We start from the raw sequence: 18026 nt of genomic DNA on the forward strand, positions 1-18026 counted from the left end.
ACACAAGAACCTGGAAACGTGAGAAAAGTGAGAGGCCGCTTTTCAAAGACCGCACATGGTGCACCGGGCGGGATCCCAGGACAGGCTCCGGGAAAGTCGGCTCCTGGCTCTTAACGTTAGAAGTAGGACTGCGCACCCGAGGCCCAGCCGAACGTCTCCACCTACGCAGTCCGAACACGCATCTGCATGGCCTGCCCGGCGGCCCGCGCTGCCGTGGTCTCCATTTAACAGATGCAGAACAGTAACAGCTCTTATTTGCTGCGCATCTGCCGTGAGCCAAGCACTGTGCCCGGTGCTTTCATACTTCATCTCGTTTGGTTCTCCTGAGCACCCTGAAAGGGATGCTTATGCTTTACTCCTACTGAATAGCTGAGAAACTTACTGGCAGATGAAGAACTTAAATCCGGTTCAGTGGGACCCCAAAGCAGCATTCTGCTCCACTGCTGAATATGGGGGGCACGCTGGAAAGGAAGGCTGGGGACAGCTCTTCCTCCCTCCGTGTCACCAAGAGGCGGAGCCCTGGTTTTCGGGGAGATGCTCAGGACCATCTAGGTTCCTCCCCGCCTGCTGATGCGCTGAGCCTCTGTGCCCCAAAACTGGACTCCCCCATGGAGGCGCCGCACTTGCAGGACTGTGAGCCTGGAGCCGCCCCCCCGGAAGGTACACCACCCCGGGTCTGCTCCAGGCCAGGGCCCAGGCCCCAGGCCCGCCAGGAACGGAGGTGCTCCCTATTCCCAGCTCTGCGGCCACACAGCCCTCTGCTCTTTCCTGCTCACCGTCTTTCCTTGTACAACAGGGTCCTCTCCCGAGTGACTCATCTAAATTGCCTGGAGCGTTCTTCCCGCTCGTCCTTGCCGAGTTACCTCTTATTTCTCCTTCAAATCTCAGCACAAGGGGTACTTCCTCAAGCAAAAGTCTCCTAATCTGGTAAAGCCCTTTTCCCCTCTTTGAAAGCTCTCCTAATACCAAATGTGCATGTCAATTATTTTAAGAGACTGTGAGCTCCATGAAGGCAGGAATCAGGTCTGGTTTTGCGCACCATTTTAATGCTCTCCTCTTAACACAAAGCAGGATGTGTAGTAAGTAGTCATTAAAGGTTTCTCGGCTGAGTCATAAAATGAAATTTTATGGCAACAGCATAATTTTCACTAAGATCCTTTTTAGCCTATGAGGTCCATGAGACCAAAGGCAATGTCTATATCTTATTTATTCATCACTCTGTTCCCAGAGGCTTATCTCTGTGCCTAGCCCATGGTCGTCACTCAACACGTATTTATTGATTGAGCAAATGAATATATATGGTCTTTTATAAGAACCAGCTTTCTTGCTCTTCTCTTTCCAAAACTCTAGCCCCTCTACCATCTTCAGAAGATAAGATTTCAGAAACAGCCTCATCTGCTGTAGCATAAACAAGACGTGGAGCTCACTCGTTCTCAGGGGAAGGGCGCATATGTCCCACGGTCTTTTAAGCTTTACTTATTTTATGCGGTCACTTTCTGTGCTGGGTGGGTACCAGAAAACCTAGGGAGAAGCTGTACCCCTCACGAGCTATGTTAATAGTTAAATCGTCTGAGGTCTTTTTTTCCCAAGGATTAAGCACATCTGATGATATTCTGTGGGAAGCAGTGTAACTAGAGAAGGAAAGAGCCTGGTGTTGATCCTGAATTGCATTCCTTTGACAGATATGGCATTATGCAAGTTACGATCTCAGGATTCTCATCTGGGATCATGGAGATCATGTCTGCCTTACAAGGCTTCACTAAGGATCAAGCAGCTAACACAGATGATAGATCCTCAGACATAAGTCTCATTAAGTAATATTTTCCAGAATGTTCCTTCTTTTTTTTAAAATGTTTACTTTTGACAGAGAGAGAGTACCAGCAGGACAGAAAGAGAGGGGGACAGAGGATCCAAAGCGGGCTCCGTGCTAACAGCAGAGGGCCGGAAGCAGGGCTCGAACCCAGGAACTGGGCGATCATGACTTGAGCTGCAGTCGGATGCTTAACCAACTGAGCCCCCCACGCGCCCCCAGAGTGTACCCTCTTATACAATCCTTTGCAGATTGAATCAAAAACCATTTTCCCATTGTGATCATCGTAGAGGCCTGGATGGTGGACACTCCTATAGTTGGGGTCCTGGGCGGCCGCTTCTCCCTACACTTGTATAAACTACGGTATTCACAGGTGAGTATTTGTAAGCTACCAGTTGTTGGATGGCTAGTCTGTCAGATACTGACCAAGGTGAGGAAACAGAACACATCAATGTTTCTGCCTGTGCAAAGCTTACATTCTAGGTGGGAGACAAGAAACAGAGTGTGTGTTTGTGGGTGAATAAAATGTCACATGAAGTGCTGTAAAAAAAAATAATAATAATAAAGGTAGGGGCACCTGTGTGACTCAGTCGGTTAAGGGTCTGACTTCGGCTCAGGTCATGATCTCAAGATTCATCAGTTCAAGCCCTGCATCAAGCTCTGTGCTGTCAGCTCAGACCCTGGAGCTGCTTCAGATTCTGTGTCTTCCTCTCTCTCTGCCTCTCCCCTGCTCATGCTCTGTCTCTTGCTCTGTCTCAAAAATAAATAAACATTAAAAAGAATTTTTAAAAAAGAAAAGGAAAGCAGGTAACTGAGAATGACCTAGGCTGGTTTTTAGGTGGGGTGATCAAGGAAGATCTCTCTAAAGAGATGACATGCACGGTAACCTGAATGAAGCAAGGAAGGGGGCCGTAAGAGCCTGAGGAGAGAATGTTCCACGCAGAGGAAAACGGTCAGGTGTTCAGAAGCACCGAGTAGGGCACGTGGCTACAGCAGACTGGTGGTGATGGAGGGGAGGTGGACAAGTCGGCCAGCACCGCGAGGGCATCCGCGGTCACAGCCAGGACTCGGGGGGTTCTGAGCCAGGAAGGGCCAAGCGTAAACTACAGGTTGTAATAGTCCTCAGAGTCTCAGAGCCCCACAGACCGTGCCCAGATCACAGAGGCCGATAAAGGACTTTGCTAACATCTGGCCTTTGAAGTGTGAAGCTGCTGCTGTGTCACTGTGTTTGTGTGGGTCGGAGGACCCCGGGGAATCGAGCACACGCCCCAGCTCCCACGGGTGAAGTTGTTGAGTGTGGAACAGGATGTGAGAGGCTTTGGGGCTCCTTCTGGTGACGTGTTGATGACTGGGGTTGATTGACTTCACCCCACTTGGCAGACAAGCGACAGAGTGAGAACTAGACCAGCCGCCAGGCACAGAGATGTCCCAGGTCCCTTCTATTTTACCATCTCTCCGGTGTTTCCCAGTAACGTGGCCAAGTTGCGTGAAAGGGCATGCAGGCTGTCCGGATTCGGGTGAACATGCCAGTCTCCGTCTTCCCCAGAGGTCACCCCCAGAGCTGATAGGCCCCCTTCTTTGGAAGAGGGGTTACCAGGGCACCCGATGAAAGTTCTCCAGACTGAGGTGGGCAGGTGGAGGCCTTTTACCTCCTGCTACGGTTACAGTTGTAGCCAAGGGAGGTCCCGAGCCAAGACATGAGAAGAGACTCCAGACCAGCTGCAAAAGGCAAATGGGCGGAGAAAATTGGCTCCTTGAGGGGGAAAAATCAAATTGGAACCTCACACCGTATTATACACCAAAAGAGAAAAATAAAGTAGAATTCAGAATTAAACATAAACTTTTTAACTGATGAGAAATATGGTAAACATAAGACTCAAAGCAGACAAGGGCTCTTTAGCCAAAAAAAAAAAAAAAGTAAAAGAGGGGCGCTTGGGGGGGCTTAAGTTGGTTAAGCTTCCAAATCTGGATTTCGGCTCAGGTCATGATCTCACAGTTCATGGGATCAAGCCCTGCATCAGGCTGGGCGCTGACAGCGCAGAACCTGCTTGGGATTCTCTCCCTCTCTCTCTGCCTCAACCCTGCTTGTGTGCACTCGCTCTAAATAAATAAATACATAAATAAATGTTAAAAAAAAATAGTAAAAGAAATCATAGAGGGAAAAACCCCATTAGACTACACAAAACTGAACAATCACCAAAAACATGGAAAGTCAAATGACAAACCTGAAACATTATTTTCAACAAATCTAAAAACAAAGGACTAATACACTTTTGCTCTCATTCTGTCTTGATAGATAAAATATAAATATGAAATTAAATTACATATTTATAACTTATTACAAGTTAATGCATATATTTAATGTAATCATATGTTAAAATCAATTTTAAAAAATCCCAGTGCCTCAACAGAAAAATATGGAAAGCATTCATCCTTTGTATCAAAGGAGCACATATGAAAGTGTGGACCATTAAAAACAAATTTCTTAATGTTTATTTGTTTTTAAGAGAGAGAGAGACAGAGTGTGATCAGGGGAGGGGCAGAGAATGGGAGACACAGAATCTGAAGCAGGCTTCAGCCACACACAGGGCTTCAATTCACGAACCACGAGATCATGACCTGAGCGAAAGTCGGATGCTTAACCAACTGAACCACCCAGGTGCCCCTGGACCATTTTTAACTCACCATGGTGAAAATGTTCTTTTGTTTTGGTTTTAATTATAGTCTGTACTGCTCACAAAAGATTAATTGATAAGCACCTTTATTTGATGCAGGGGGGATACATACCGGAATGCCCTTCTAGAAAGCAACTTGGCAAGATGTACCAGGAGCCTTCAAAGAATTCACAACTTTTAATGACTACATTAAAAGTCACTCCACTTTCAGATGGAGGAATCTAGTGAAGATGTGATTTTAAAAAACTGCAGAAGAATCTCCATCTATAAAAATCACATATGTGACGGCAGCACCTGGCTAGCTCAGTTAATTAAGTGTCCCGACTCTTGATTTCGGCTCCGGTCACGATCTCACAGTTAGTGAGTTCGAGCCCTGTGTCAGGCTCTGTGCTGACAGCATGGAGCCTGCTTGGGATTTTCTTTCTCTCCTTCTCTCTGTCCCTCCCCTGCTGTCTCTCAGTCTCTCCGGCTCTCTCTCAAAATAAACATCTGAACAAATCAAATAGGTGAAAACTACTTCAGCATATAGAAATAAAGGAAAAGTCAAATAAATTAGAGCCCACCTAGAGTGTGGAATATCACATAATATTAAAATGCAGCATTACCAAAGTCTGTTCAACAATGTGGGAGAATTGCTCATGTTTTAAATACCAAGAGGAAAAAAACATACAATATTGAATAAAGAATATATCGGATGGATGTTAGATATGTGGAAGGAAATACACCAAAGCGATGAGAGCAGTTTCCTAGGAGAGGTATTTTCCTTTTTTATTCATTTCTCTCGCTGTCACCTCCCCCTGCGTGGGCTTGGGATTCCCTGTATGAGCCTCAGACAGTGAGGTCAGGCCCTCAGCCCTGGGCTTGATAAGAGACTTGAACTCTGCCACACAGTAACCGTTCTGAAGGTAATTAATAAAGTGATTCAGCATGGACGTGATCCAACAGGACCTCAAGGTCAAAACCTCATCCTTGGCCTGTGCTCCTCAAATACATTTCTAGACTTAAAAGCTTAGAGCAAAGATCCAGAAATTAATGAATTGCTACCCCCAATAAAACAATTCTAAAGAGACCTTTTCACCGAACATATCATTCTTTAGATTTAGGCAGTGACACAGGAGACCTGAGGTGTGTGCTTCTAAATGGCTTTGGATTTTAAATTTTCTTCTCCTTCCTTCACTGCATATTCTTTGTGTTAGAGGAAAAGAACCCAAGAATCTTAAAGTGTCCAGGGATTTATCTGAGGAGCACATACCTGGGGCTCTGTTTGTATTTCTCCCTGGGCTGCAGGGGAAGGTGCGCCAGGACAGGGGGTGTGACTCAGCAGTCTTGGTGGGGGGAGGGAGGTGACGCTGCCTGAAGCTCCACTGTTTCGGTCCACTGACACCTTAATGAGGGCACACGCTGCCGCCGGGGCTCGGCCCCTCTAGCAGGGCATGCCTGGAGCCTCCCTGTTCCAGAGCCCCTTTCCAAGTGGCTGCCTCCCCCTTGCCGTCCCCTGCAACCATTTGCAGGTTCTGCCCTGGACACATTTCACTTAGCACGTAAGCCTGTGACCTTGGTCAGGTGCTTACCGGCCAAAAATAGCCTCTGCGAGTCCTGCTCTTCCAACATGCCCAAAGCGGAAAAGAGACAACAAAGGATCTTGGATGACCATGACGGATCTCTCTCCAAGTGTGGTCTGAGGACCAGGTAACATAAGAATTTGCTTGGGGACCTGAGGACGAATTGTCTTCCTGTGTCCTAACCACCTACAGCCATCAGAACACTTCGGTCATGGACGCCCTACTATCTGCTGTGTGGCCTCCAGTGAATCAGTTAACCTTCCTGTGCCTCGTTTCCCTACCTGAGACGTAGGGCAAACAGGGCTGTTTATTGAGACCCTAGGCCAGGAGACCCAGGAAGAGCTTTAGATGTCACAGCAGCCGCCCCTACTCTGTGCTTGGGACCTCAGCTACAGGACATCGGGGAGCTGCGGAGACAGCATCTCAGAGTCTCCAACTCGATTCGACTCGATTTCTAAGTCCTCCAATCACTCTTCTGCAAGTGCCTGAAAGGAAATTAGAGCCTTTCTGGCCCAAACTCTTTTATAGCAACCCACAGTTGTGAAACACCATTTGTGACACAAGCCTGAGGGAAATTCGTCTTCTATGTTTGCTAAGTGCTCGCTATTGCTCTGCTCTCTCTCCACCCCCTAAAACACAGGTGTTCATGCCCTGCATGCACTTCCTGTTCACTCCTACCCTCTCTGCTGAAAAATATCTGCTTTCCACTCTCAGCTCTCGCTCACCCTTGATACACAAGCAATCAATGAGCAAAACACCCGAAGTATCCAGAATAGGCACTCTATTCTTCCAAGTAATGGAAACATAATCACAATAGTTGGCCATCAAAAGGAATGACGTGCTGATGATACAGGCTACCGTGCAGATCAACCTCAAACACATTCTGCTGAGTGATAGGAGCTCGTCCCCAAAGGCCACACATTGTCTGATTCACGTAAAATACCCAGAGCGGGTAGATCCCTTCAGGCAGAATGAAGATGGGTGACTACCTCCAATGAGGAGGAGAGAATGAAATCAATTACTTCATGGATACGGGGTTTCTTTTTGGAGCAATGATCTTTCAGAAAGAGACAGAGCTGGTGGCTTGCACGATATTGTGAATGGAGTAAATTCCACTAAGCGGTTCACTTCTGAAATGGTTAATTTTATATGATGTGGATGTCACCTCAATAAGAGTACTTTAAAATTTTATTCACTATAAAGTATTCACAGCTGACCATAGTAAGTAGAATCTAAAAAGAGTTCGCTACACAGGCAGATGGATGCCTGCCCAAGTTCAGAGCCACAGGGAGGGGGGTTTGCTCCCCCACCACAACTGTGAGAAAATGTGACCACAAGGCTTCAGTAGCCTCTCCCAACAACTCAAGTAGGGTTTCTGCTCTCACCTTTTTTAATTTATATTTTGTTATTTTTGTTTAAATCTTTTTTAAAAATTTTATTTTTGAGAGACAGAGAAACAGAGTGAGTGAAGGAGGGGCACAGAGAGAGACACACACAGAATCTGAACAGGCTCCAGGCTCTGAGCTGTCAGCACAGAGCCCGACGCGGGGCTTGAACTCACAAACTGCAAGATCATGACCTGAGCCAAAGTCTACGCTTAACTGACTGAGCCACCCAGGCGCCCCTCCGTTTTGTTTTGTTTTTCAAAGAAAATCAAAATCAGGTCTGTGTCACAGATGCTGATTCTTAACAGAAAGCAAAGAGCTTCATTCGTAGCCTCCAGTTTTAAAAACCCTCCAGATTCTTCCATGGTTCTAACTTCTCTTACCCTAAGGAGGCACCCAAATACCGCAGCTGGAGGAAAGGCTGCTCATTGAGGACCCCTGCAAGCTTGGGAGCCCATAGTGAGAGATTTGGGGTTTAAAACCCAAGTGACAGGTAGACTTTGGTTATTCGAATGTGCTAGCGTGCCAGCAAGGTGGTTGTAATTGATTTGGGGTGTGAGAGCACCGACACACTGTTTCCTGATATGGCAGATCAGGTAAACTAAAACAGATCAGAGGAGTGTCTCAGGGAGCGGTAGGGATTATGCAACCCCGAGCCCCACCTAAATCAGTCCCGGTAACCGCAGTGGTGTGGAATTTGGGGCTCAGCATAGCCAGATCGTATAATTTTTCAAGAAATGGCAGCAATTCCGATACTTACGTGAAATCTTCTGCTCTGTTAATTTTGGAGACTAATTTTAAAAGAGAAGACCGATGCGTGCGCCAAACAAAACAGGCCTGCAAACTGGATCCCACCCATAGACCGTCAGTTGGGAACCTCTGACCCCTCACCTTTAAGCCCTCAGGGACATAGCTACTAAGATAAAAGTATTTCCCCCAGGTGAGAATCAGGTTATACCTGGGGTTCTTATCTCCCGAGCTGTGGGAAAGTGGAAAGTGCTGGCGTGGATCAGGTGTAGCTGGCCAGCCTCCTCTCTCTGTGGGGTGGAAGGTGAGGCTTGTCAGATGCTTCCCTCCGTCCCTCCCGACCCCCTCACCCCTGCGTTTCCAGCCACTGCTGTGTTTTGTTTTGCACTGAACCAGGAGTAACACTTCCTCAAGTTTTGCTGCTGCCTAGCTGGGGGCGGTGGGGAGGGGGTTCCCTCTCACCCTCACCCCTACCTTGTAACACGATACAGTACACACAGCACACCCCAGAATGTGAGGCTGTATGTCCCTCCCTCCTAGGTTCTGGACCCAGCCTGGAGCTGTGCAGCTGTATTTACTCTTCCAGTGTGTCCTGTGGGGAGGAAGGAAGAGCAGAGAGCGTGTTGGCCTAGAATAAAGCCCATGGTCATGGAAAACACCAGCGTTCCTGCTCTGTGGCCGCTGTCAGCAGCACAGACTCTTAATGCGAAGGGTAATCTTCCATCAACTATGATTCCCGCATTTCCAAGAGTTGCGACTCAGTCAAATCTACCAATTGGTTCTGATGTTAAGGAAAATGCCTTCTTCTTAAAGTTAGACACACTGGCCCCGAAAACACTGGCATCCTAAATCCTGAGACTTCCTTCCTGTGGTATTGTAGCTCTTTCCACCCAAGCTCAGACACAGACTCCCAGCAGGGGAGATTAAATTTAATTTTTGTAACAGCTACAGAGAAACCTCTACTGTCCACCTTGCCAAGACCTGACTAGGAACCACGTGGGTGAGACCAAAAGGAGCTCTTCTAGAAGAAACCTAGGCATGTGCGCTCCTCACTCCCATTTTGTTTACACATGGGCAGATTTTTTTGGCTTTATCAGACCTCGCAGGAAACCATAAATAGACTTCCAGTTGACACTTGTGCTGTCTGGTTATGTGGACCCCACTTCTTCCTTCCAGAGACACCATCCTGGCTACAGAGATAAACATCAACAAATATCACATTCTTTCCAACTGGTCTACCATAAATTATGGCTGGTTTGAGCATGTTGGCCTTTTGGCTGACTCCAAAGGGCAAGATGTTCCCTGGCCGCGCCGCGGTTTAGCCAGGCTTCCTGCTAACACGAATGGGGGACAGGTTTTGGCCCACTTGGTTGCTGTTCCCTAGGAACAGCATTGGGCCTTTGAAACTTAAAACCTGAGTTTGCTGAGCCTGAACCATGGTGTTTTTCTTATTCCTGTTCATCAGGCAACCTTCAAGTGTTCTCTGATGTTAGGTTTTTTTTCTTTTTTACTATTTTTAAAAAATTTTTAAATTTATTTCTGAAAGAGACAGCGTGAGCAGGGGAGGGTCAGAGAGAGAGACACACACAGAATCTAAAGCAGGTTCCAGGCTCTGAGCTGGCTGTCAGCACAGACCCTGACGCGGGGCTCAAACCCACGAACTGTGAGATCATGACCTGAGCCAAAGTCAGACGTTTAACCCACTGAGCCACCCAGGCGCCCTAGTTTTTTGTTTTTTTTTTTTTATCATTGTTTATTTTTACACTTGTAATGCCCCTGATTTGTGACCCATACTAAGAAGTTTCATAAAGTTTTGGGAAGTGGAAAAAAAGCCAGAAAGCAGGAAAGAATAATTTGAGTTATTTCTCTTCTCTCTTTTCCTCTCACGAAACTAAATCCGAATTGATTAAAGTGGGTTAATGACAACCCTCCTCATCTCTCTCTTCTTTAAAAAAAATTTTAATGTTTGTTTATTTTTGAGACAGAGACAGAGACAGAGCATGAGCAGGGGAGGAGCAGAGAGAGAGGGAGACACAGAATCCGAAGCAGGCTCCAGGCTCTGAGCTCTCAGCACCCGACCCAGCACTTGAACTCCCAAGCTGTGAGATCATGACCTGAGCCGAAGTGGGATGCTCTACCAACTGAGCCACCCAGGTGCCCTGAGCAGGGTTTTCTTGAACTTGACTCTGCACAAGAAGTACCCAGGATCTGAGTCTGGAAGTTGGGTGGGGGAGAGATTCTGCCGCAGGCTTCCTGCTGCGCTACTTCCCCACGTGAGACAATCACACTTTGTGAAGCAATAAGGTAGCATCATCTTGGGAGCCAGAAATGGCATAAAGGTGAGGCGAGAGGTGGGGCAGGAGAGAGCAGACAAAGCAGTCTACACCCGCTTCACCACTAAGGCAGCAGACGGACAGCCTCAGGAGGGAGACAGCCGAGAGGAGATCAGATTTCCCCAGTGGTGAACAAATCTGGGTTCAAGTCCTAGCTCTGCCACTAATTTGTTACGTGACCTTAAAGAAGTCATTTCATCTGTCAGAGCCTCAGTTTCTTCATTCATAAAAACAGGGATAATAAAACTGTTTTCACCCACTTCCCAGGATTAAAGGAGATAAATATATCAGGAAGCTCTTTATAGCTATCAAAGTACTTTGCAAATGTAATCTACCATTATGTCAATAGCACCGCAAAGTTTCACCCACGTCCGAAGAATAACCACATCTAATCATATTTCCCAGACGAGTGGATGGGAGCTTCCTTCAATGGGGATGGAGAGCAGAAGCTCGTACCTACGTCATCATCCTTCAGAGCCTTGCCGTGACTAGACGTTCACTGGTCCCTGGCCCAGAACTTCACTGTCCCTCTGGTCCAACACCTCACCTGACTTGTTTTATTGGAAGACTATTCCTGTCTGAAAGGATAAAAGACTTGGGGCACCTGAGTGGCTCAGTTGGTTAAGTGTCTGACTCTTGATTTCAGCTCAGGTCACGATCTCACTGTTCACGGGTTGGAGCCCTGTGTTGGGCCCTGAGCTGACAGCGTAGAGCCTGCTTGGGATTCCTTCTCTCCCTCTCTCTCTCTCTCTCTACCCTGCCCCAGATCGCTTGCTCTGTCTCTCTCTCTCTCTCTCTCAAAGTAAATAAATAACATAAAAATTTTGTTTTAATTGAAAGGATGAAGGATGAATTTGTGTCGATGGGAACATCTCTTTTTTATTTGGGGCTATCTCACACGTCACCTACACTAGTGGGCAGAACGGTTGATTTTCCTTTCTGATGTGGAACTAGAGACCTGCTCTTTAGGAAATGCCCAATGCGTGGGCTACAAAGGCGCACTGCAGCTGCCATGCCTTGAGAACAGGGCCCATTTTCCTTCAAGTTGGCCAGTGTGATGGCGGCTTCACCCTCAGTCCCACCAGATTCAACGCCCTGCAGAGAACCGACGCACGGGCATGCTGGGCAGCCTCCATGACCGAGAAGACCCAGGGGACAGCAGAGAGAACTCTGGCAAACAGGATCTTCTGTTCAATTTACTGTTGCATCTAGGAAACCAGATTTCTTTCCCCCTGATTCTTATCATTAAAAAATCACTCTCCAGTTCACTGCCTTAATTAGGGGAATACCGTTCCTGAGCAATTAAAGTTTCTTGAAGATTGGGATTTTGCAATATCTGAGTCATCGTCCCGAATTTCATTGCTGATTACACGGTAATGCTAAGCCGTTGATGACTGTGGGCAGGCCCCCAGATAGAGTTTTTAAACAAAAACCCCAATTTTTCTTCCTTCTCTAGTGAATAACATGTCCCAGGCGGGCATACCACGTGCTTAGCCAGCATGACCGTATTGAATCCTCAAAAAGCCAATGAATCAAAACAAAAAACCCAAAAAGTGGATTTGTTATTAACCCACTCTTACTGATGAGGAAATTGAGGCTGAGAGAAAGGATGTGATTTACCAAAGGTCACACAGACTATATAAGTGAGGCTGAGATGGGATCTGAAGACACATCTGTGTGGGAGACAGAATAATAGCCCCCAAAGATCTGCACACCCCAATTCCTGGAGGCTGGGAATATATTACTTGACTTGCTAAATGAGGCTTTGCAGCTGCACTTACGGACCCTGAAAAGGGGACATTGTCCTAGATCATCTGTGTGAGCCTGCTGTAAACACAAGTGCCGGAGGCCGGCTCCAGCCTGTCCAGGGCTCCCTGAAGGATGGACAGTGTCGGTGAGAGAGAGTGAGAGCCCCGAGATTCTTTCTGGTCACCAGGCAGGCATCTCTGTCCTGTCGGTTTTGGCGTCTTTATTTAAAGGTCCAACGACAACATGAGATCAGAAAAAGGAATTTTTACAATGGAAAACTCTTTGTGATAAGATGCTTTGGAAAGTGTACAAAAACAAGTTTTACGGAAGTATTCTTGCAGAATTACCTCAATCATAGCGAGGTTGAGTAAATCTTACAACTAAGGAAATAGCAGGATGTTCTTAGTAAAAAACAGGATGACATACATATTTGTTCTAAGTTAATAACGTTGGGATTAGGACATAGGTTAAGTTGTATATAGATAGGCTGGGAGTCATTCTGTCTGGCTCATAAGAGGAGGAATGTTTTTGAGCTGGTTAATAAGTTGTTTGTGCAAACTTTTTTGACTTGATGCTGAATGTGTAAACACCATGGAGGCCCTAAATGTGTCGGCCTTTGTTTTTGGGTTGTTTTAGCTACTCTTATCTCTGCTCATCCCAGCTGCCAGTGTAAGGGAGGGTGTTTGTGGAAAGTAGGCCTTAGGGAAGGGACTGCTATACGTCATGAGTCAGAAAAGGTATAAGTATTAACTTAAGTTCTGCCCTTATCTGTTCCTTAACTCTAAATGAGGCTCTTTGTCTCGAGGCCAGGCTCAAGTGTAACTCTGTGTTCTTAACCCCCTTTATTATCTAAGTCTTGGGTCTACAAGGCCCATAGGAAGAGCCTTTTAACAAACATCTACAGTGCTTTCATCTAAAACCTCATTTGCAAAGGCAGGAATATGCTTTTCCTTATGGGAATCTGTGTGGGGAATATCGGTCTGATCTGGAATATTGTGAGGCCTGGTCCATACCCGCAGGCTCATTTCCAACATGAGCCAGTAGTAGAAGGAGATACCAGTTTTCGTTTCTCATGGCAGGAGCTGTGCAAACGCTGCCATTTCCTCACTGTGACTGTCATCCGGCGAGGCGGGTGCGGCTCCCAGCACACAAGGAACCTCATAAGGGAACGTGGGAAGGAGAAGGGGATGGAAGCAGAGGTCAGAGAGACGTGGGGCCACGAGCCGAGCAGGGAAATGCATTCTTTGCTAGATCCTCCAGAAGGAACACAGCCCAGCTGAGCCATTCTAGACTCCGGCCTCCAGAACCGTGAAAGAATTTTTTTTAATTTGGGTTATTTTAAGACCCTATATTGCAATAATTCTTTACAGCAGCAATAGGAAAGAATACACATACCGAACTCAGCAGCAGAAGGAAAAAAAGCCTCAGTGGTTTTCTCAATGAGTCATTTATGTGTTGCTATTAAATATTTCTGGTTTTCCATGTAGATTTAGGGAAGTGTAATTATTTTTTAATGCTCAGAGGCTGAACTTTTAATCACTGAGTTGAAAGACCTCTCTACAGCTCCCCTCCCCCACCCCCATGCCCCTCACTGTTTGAAGGCTGACTGCAGCCAGAATTCTGGTTTAGCAGGGATTGCTACATAAACTCTACAAAGTTTATTTGTGATGGAAATTACTGATAAGGCTACTTGAACATCACTCTTGTGAATGTCACTTTAAGCACAATGTCACTTCGAGCACAGAAAGAGAAGAGGAGCCAGGTAGCTAACGATGATGAGATGAGGCTATTCTGAGCTGGCAGAGAAAATAGATGGAGAAGATGGAGTTTCATTCTTGCCTGGAGGGGTGTGGTCAGAAGGGACCCTCAGGATAATCCTCCAGCCCCTTCTGTTCACAGATGGGGAACTCGATCCCAGAGAGGAGAGCACACTCGCCTGAGGCACAAGCCAGGCAAGCCCTGAGCTGAGACTAGAGCCCAGACCACTTCCGCTCCATCCCACGCTCCACTCACCACTCTCACGCTGGTGGGGTTTTGTGTACCCTGATGGGGCATTTCACACAAACCAGGTCGAGGTGTGGGTCACTGTTCACAAAGTGGTATTTGTAGGCACTGTCTCAGATCACCAAGAGATGCCCAACCTTCAATAAATGTTCTGATTATACTAGCCCAATAAAACGCATGCTGTTGTAACAAGTTTGCGCCAGAGCCACAAGTGTCATAAAGATCAATCATTCTGGGGCCGCACATCTTTGGCTCCGTTCCTGCAATGTGCCTGTGCCAGCAGTGACACCCTTAACTATGTGCCTGTGGGTCTCCTATAAATCCACCCACATTTTGACATGAGATAGAGGAAACTAGGCCAAAGGGCACTCTTCCACCAGCTCACACACTCAGGCTTGAAATGAACCCAGATAGCCTGGTATTTGTGTGGACTTGTGGATTTCAATCCAGCCCTCTGTATGTGTGTACACATGTGTACACACACACACACACATACCCAAATAAAAATGCAGACCTGGTAGCCTCGAAATATTTAATCCTTTTGTTTTTTAAGTTTATTTATTTAAGAGAGAGCATGAGCCAGGGAGAGGCAGAGAGAAAGGGAGAGAATCCCAAACAGGCTCTGCACTGACAGCACTGAGCCCAACCTGGGACTCAATCCCACGAATCATGAGATCATGCCCCGAGCTGAAATCAAGAGTCAGAAACTGACCCAACTAAGTCACCCAGGCACCATATTTAATCCTTTCTAGTCTGCTTTCCCAAATATGAGCTCATTTTCAATGTGCCAACCACTGATCTAGATGATGGGGATACAAAAATTTACAGACCCTAGTCTCTGCCTTCGTGGGCCCCCCGTCTAGTTGGGGGTCAGTTGGAAATTTTTACAACGACCTGACCTGAGATGTAGGAATAGCTGATGATTTCCATAACCATTTAATCAATGAGGAAGCACCAGAGTGCTTAAGCTCTAGGCCCAAGCTCACACAGCCCACTATTGTTGGAGCAGAAGAGAGCCCAGCTCTTTCCTCCTTTAAACCTTGTGAACTAGCGTGCCTCTGCAGATAAGCTGCATCCAAATTCCCTGAGGTTCTTTTTTTTTTTTTTTATGTTTTTTTTATTTATTTCTAGGAGAGAGAGAGAGAGAGAGACAGCGTGAGCAGGGGAGGGTGAGAGAGAGAGGGAGTCACAGACTGAAACAGGCTCCAGGCTCTGAGCTGGCGGTCAGCACAGAGCCCGACGTGGGGCTCGAACCCACGAACCATGAGATCATGACCTGAGCCGAAGTCGGACTCTTAACCGACTAAGCCACCCAGGCGCCCCTCCCTGAGGTTCTTCTTAAAAATAGAGAATTTCCTGGCCTTCTGAGCGGGACACTGTGGGGAGTGTAGGAAGAAAAGCATGGCGGGGAATTCTGAATGCTTTAAAGCCCCTCGAGTGACTGATACCACTTGGGCTTGTGAACCTCTGAGTATATCCCACTGTCAGTGGGTCTGTACATGGCTGTGCAGGAGAATTAGCTGGAGCATTTTATTTCTTTATTTATTAATAATTTATTTAGCAGAGTGCATAAGTTGGGGAGGGGCAGAGAGAGAGGGAGACACAGGACCGGAAATGGACTTGGCCTGACAGCAGTGAGCCCCATATGGGGCTCGAACTCACGAACCGTGAGATCACGATCTGAGCCAAAGTCGGACGCTCCAACCACTGAGCCACCCAGGCGCCCCTAACTGGAGCATTTGAAAAAAAAAATACATGAATTCCTGGGTCTGATCCTGGAAGTCCACATTTGTCAATCTGGGAGGTACCCAGGCAGTTACGTACTGGGGGAAAGTTCCCCAAGTGATTCTAATGTGCCGAGTTAGAAATTCATGGCCCTGTAAACAGTGGTAACAAATACTATAACCCCCAAATCAGGGTAACTCTCCAAGTCAGTCAACCCTTTCCTTCTGGCCATGTCCCACCTTGCAGGTTCCCAGGTAGAAATGCAGAGATTATAGAGAAGAAATGAGGAGTGAGGTTAGGTGACCTGACACCCCCAGGGCTTTAGATGGGCAAGCTCACCCATCAGTGAGGAAGGAGCCCTGACCTCCTCCCCTCATGACTCCAAAGATCTCTCAGTGTTCTCTCTTTGAGGCCCCTCAAGAGACATCTCTGCCGTGCTATTATCCAGGGAAGCCTCTGCAGTGCGTCTACTTCATGGACACAGTGAGTCTTACTAATGATTTGCTCTCTTCTTTGTTCTACTGAGAACCTCAGAGCCATATTTGAGGCTCACGTTTTACAATTATATGGCACCTACGGCATGCAGTTGGTATCATCTCACCCCTGGGCCGCATCTTTTTTCCTTCCATGGTTTTCCTATCACTTGCTTCTGTGTTTATCTAGCTTTTGTTTCAGGCAAATGTTCTCTTAATTTATTCTGCCATGTAAATGGGTGAATTACACTATCTACAGAGTCGTTATCAATACGTGCTTCTTTCTCTTGGGCCAGAGAGAAAAAGAAAAGCGGGCACAAATGAGACTGAGACAGGAAGTATAGGCACACAGAGAGTCTGTAGAAGTCACCCCACCCCCACCCCCAGAGGGTCAAGGATCTCCAAGGAGGACAGTAATCTGCTCAGAGTCACCTCGTGAGGATTTTAAAAAATGTCCTTGTGTAGTCAAACCTGTTAACACTTTTATTCTTAACCCAAATCAGTCCAGTTAAGTCAGTGGCTGCAGGAATCACGATGTCAAGGTCTGGCAGTTAGGGTACTAAGTACCGTGACCATGAGTCATTAAAAACAGAAAAGGAAAGAATGCCTCCCTCTCCCTCCTTCTCTCTCTCTCTCTCTCTCTCACACACACACACGTTATTTCATTTTTTAAATTAAAAACAATTTTTTAAAAATGTTTATTTACTTTTGAGAGAGAGAGAGAGACGCAGAGGGGGAAGGGGCAGAGAAAGGAGGAGACACAGAATCTGAAGCCGGCTCCAGGCTCTGAGCTGTCAGCACCGAGCCCAGTACAGGACTGGAACTCACGGACCACAAGATCATGACCTGAGCTGGAGTTGGATTCTCAACTGACTGAGCCACCCAGGCGCCCCTTAAATTTTCTTGTTTATTTACTGTTGAGAGAGAAATAGAGTGTGAGCAGGGATGGGCAGACAGAGAGGGAGACACAAAATCTGAAGCAGGCTCCAGCCTCTGAGTTGTCAGCACAGAGCCCAACTCAGGGGCTGAACAGCGAGATCATGACCTGAGCCGAATTTGGACACTTAACCCACGGAGCCCCCAGCCTCCTCCCCCAAACATGTTATTTTAAAACAAACAAAACAAAAACCTGAGAGAAAGTGATAATGCTACAACTAAAATGATTTGCAAAGAAATATTAGTTAACAAATGGCTTGAAGTAGACTCTTTACCAATTGGGGAAATTTTGACTTCACAGTGAGTCAGCGAGGCATTTTTGTTGTTAAAAAAAATAAAAGAATCTCATTTCTTCACAGAAACACTTTTTAGTTTTTCATGATCTTGTTAACCAAAAAGCTCTCTCATTTCAAAATAAAAACGGAGTCCCAGACCACATGGACATTTACAGAGGTTACATTTACCTAAGCGACAAACATACTCAAGGGTAAGACATTAACTAAACTTCTGTGACAAATATGCTTTTTAAAAAAATAACCAAGGACATTATGGAGAATGTAGAATGCTAAGAATAAGCTACTAGTCACTAAGTTTTTCTTAAGTCTTCATTTTAGATGCTTTTATCTA

The 18026-nt window shown here is 46.5% G+C and overlaps 1 protein-coding gene and 1 long non-coding RNA gene across 2 annotated transcripts in view; one reads left to right on the top strand and one right to left on the bottom strand.

Moving 5' to 3' along the window:
• Positions 1-6139, bottom strand: part of ERMP1 (endoplasmic reticulum metallopeptidase 1) — a 47998-nt gene extending 41859 nt beyond the window's left edge. Inside the window, exon 1 of the mRNA XM_077759305.1 lies at positions 6057-6139. Coding sequence (XP_077615431.1) covers positions 6057-6139 — 83 coding nt within the window. The remainder of the gene's footprint in view (positions 1-6056) is intronic.
• Positions 7-4776, top strand: LOC144227724 (uncharacterized). Its single transcript, XR_013334032.1, has 3 exons — positions 7-927; positions 2062-2183; positions 4585-4776. It is a non-coding gene; the product is annotated as an uncharacterized LOC144227724 (long non-coding RNA).
• Positions 6140-18026: the final 11887 nt, after the last annotated feature.

Source organism: Crocuta crocuta, unplaced genomic scaffold (assembly GCF_008692635.1).
Source record: "Crocuta crocuta isolate KB4526 unplaced genomic scaffold, BGI_CrCroc_1.0 scaffold41, whole genome shotgun sequence".
In the NCBI taxonomy this organism is placed as follows: Eukaryota; Metazoa; Chordata; class Mammalia; order Carnivora; family Hyaenidae; genus Crocuta; species Crocuta crocuta.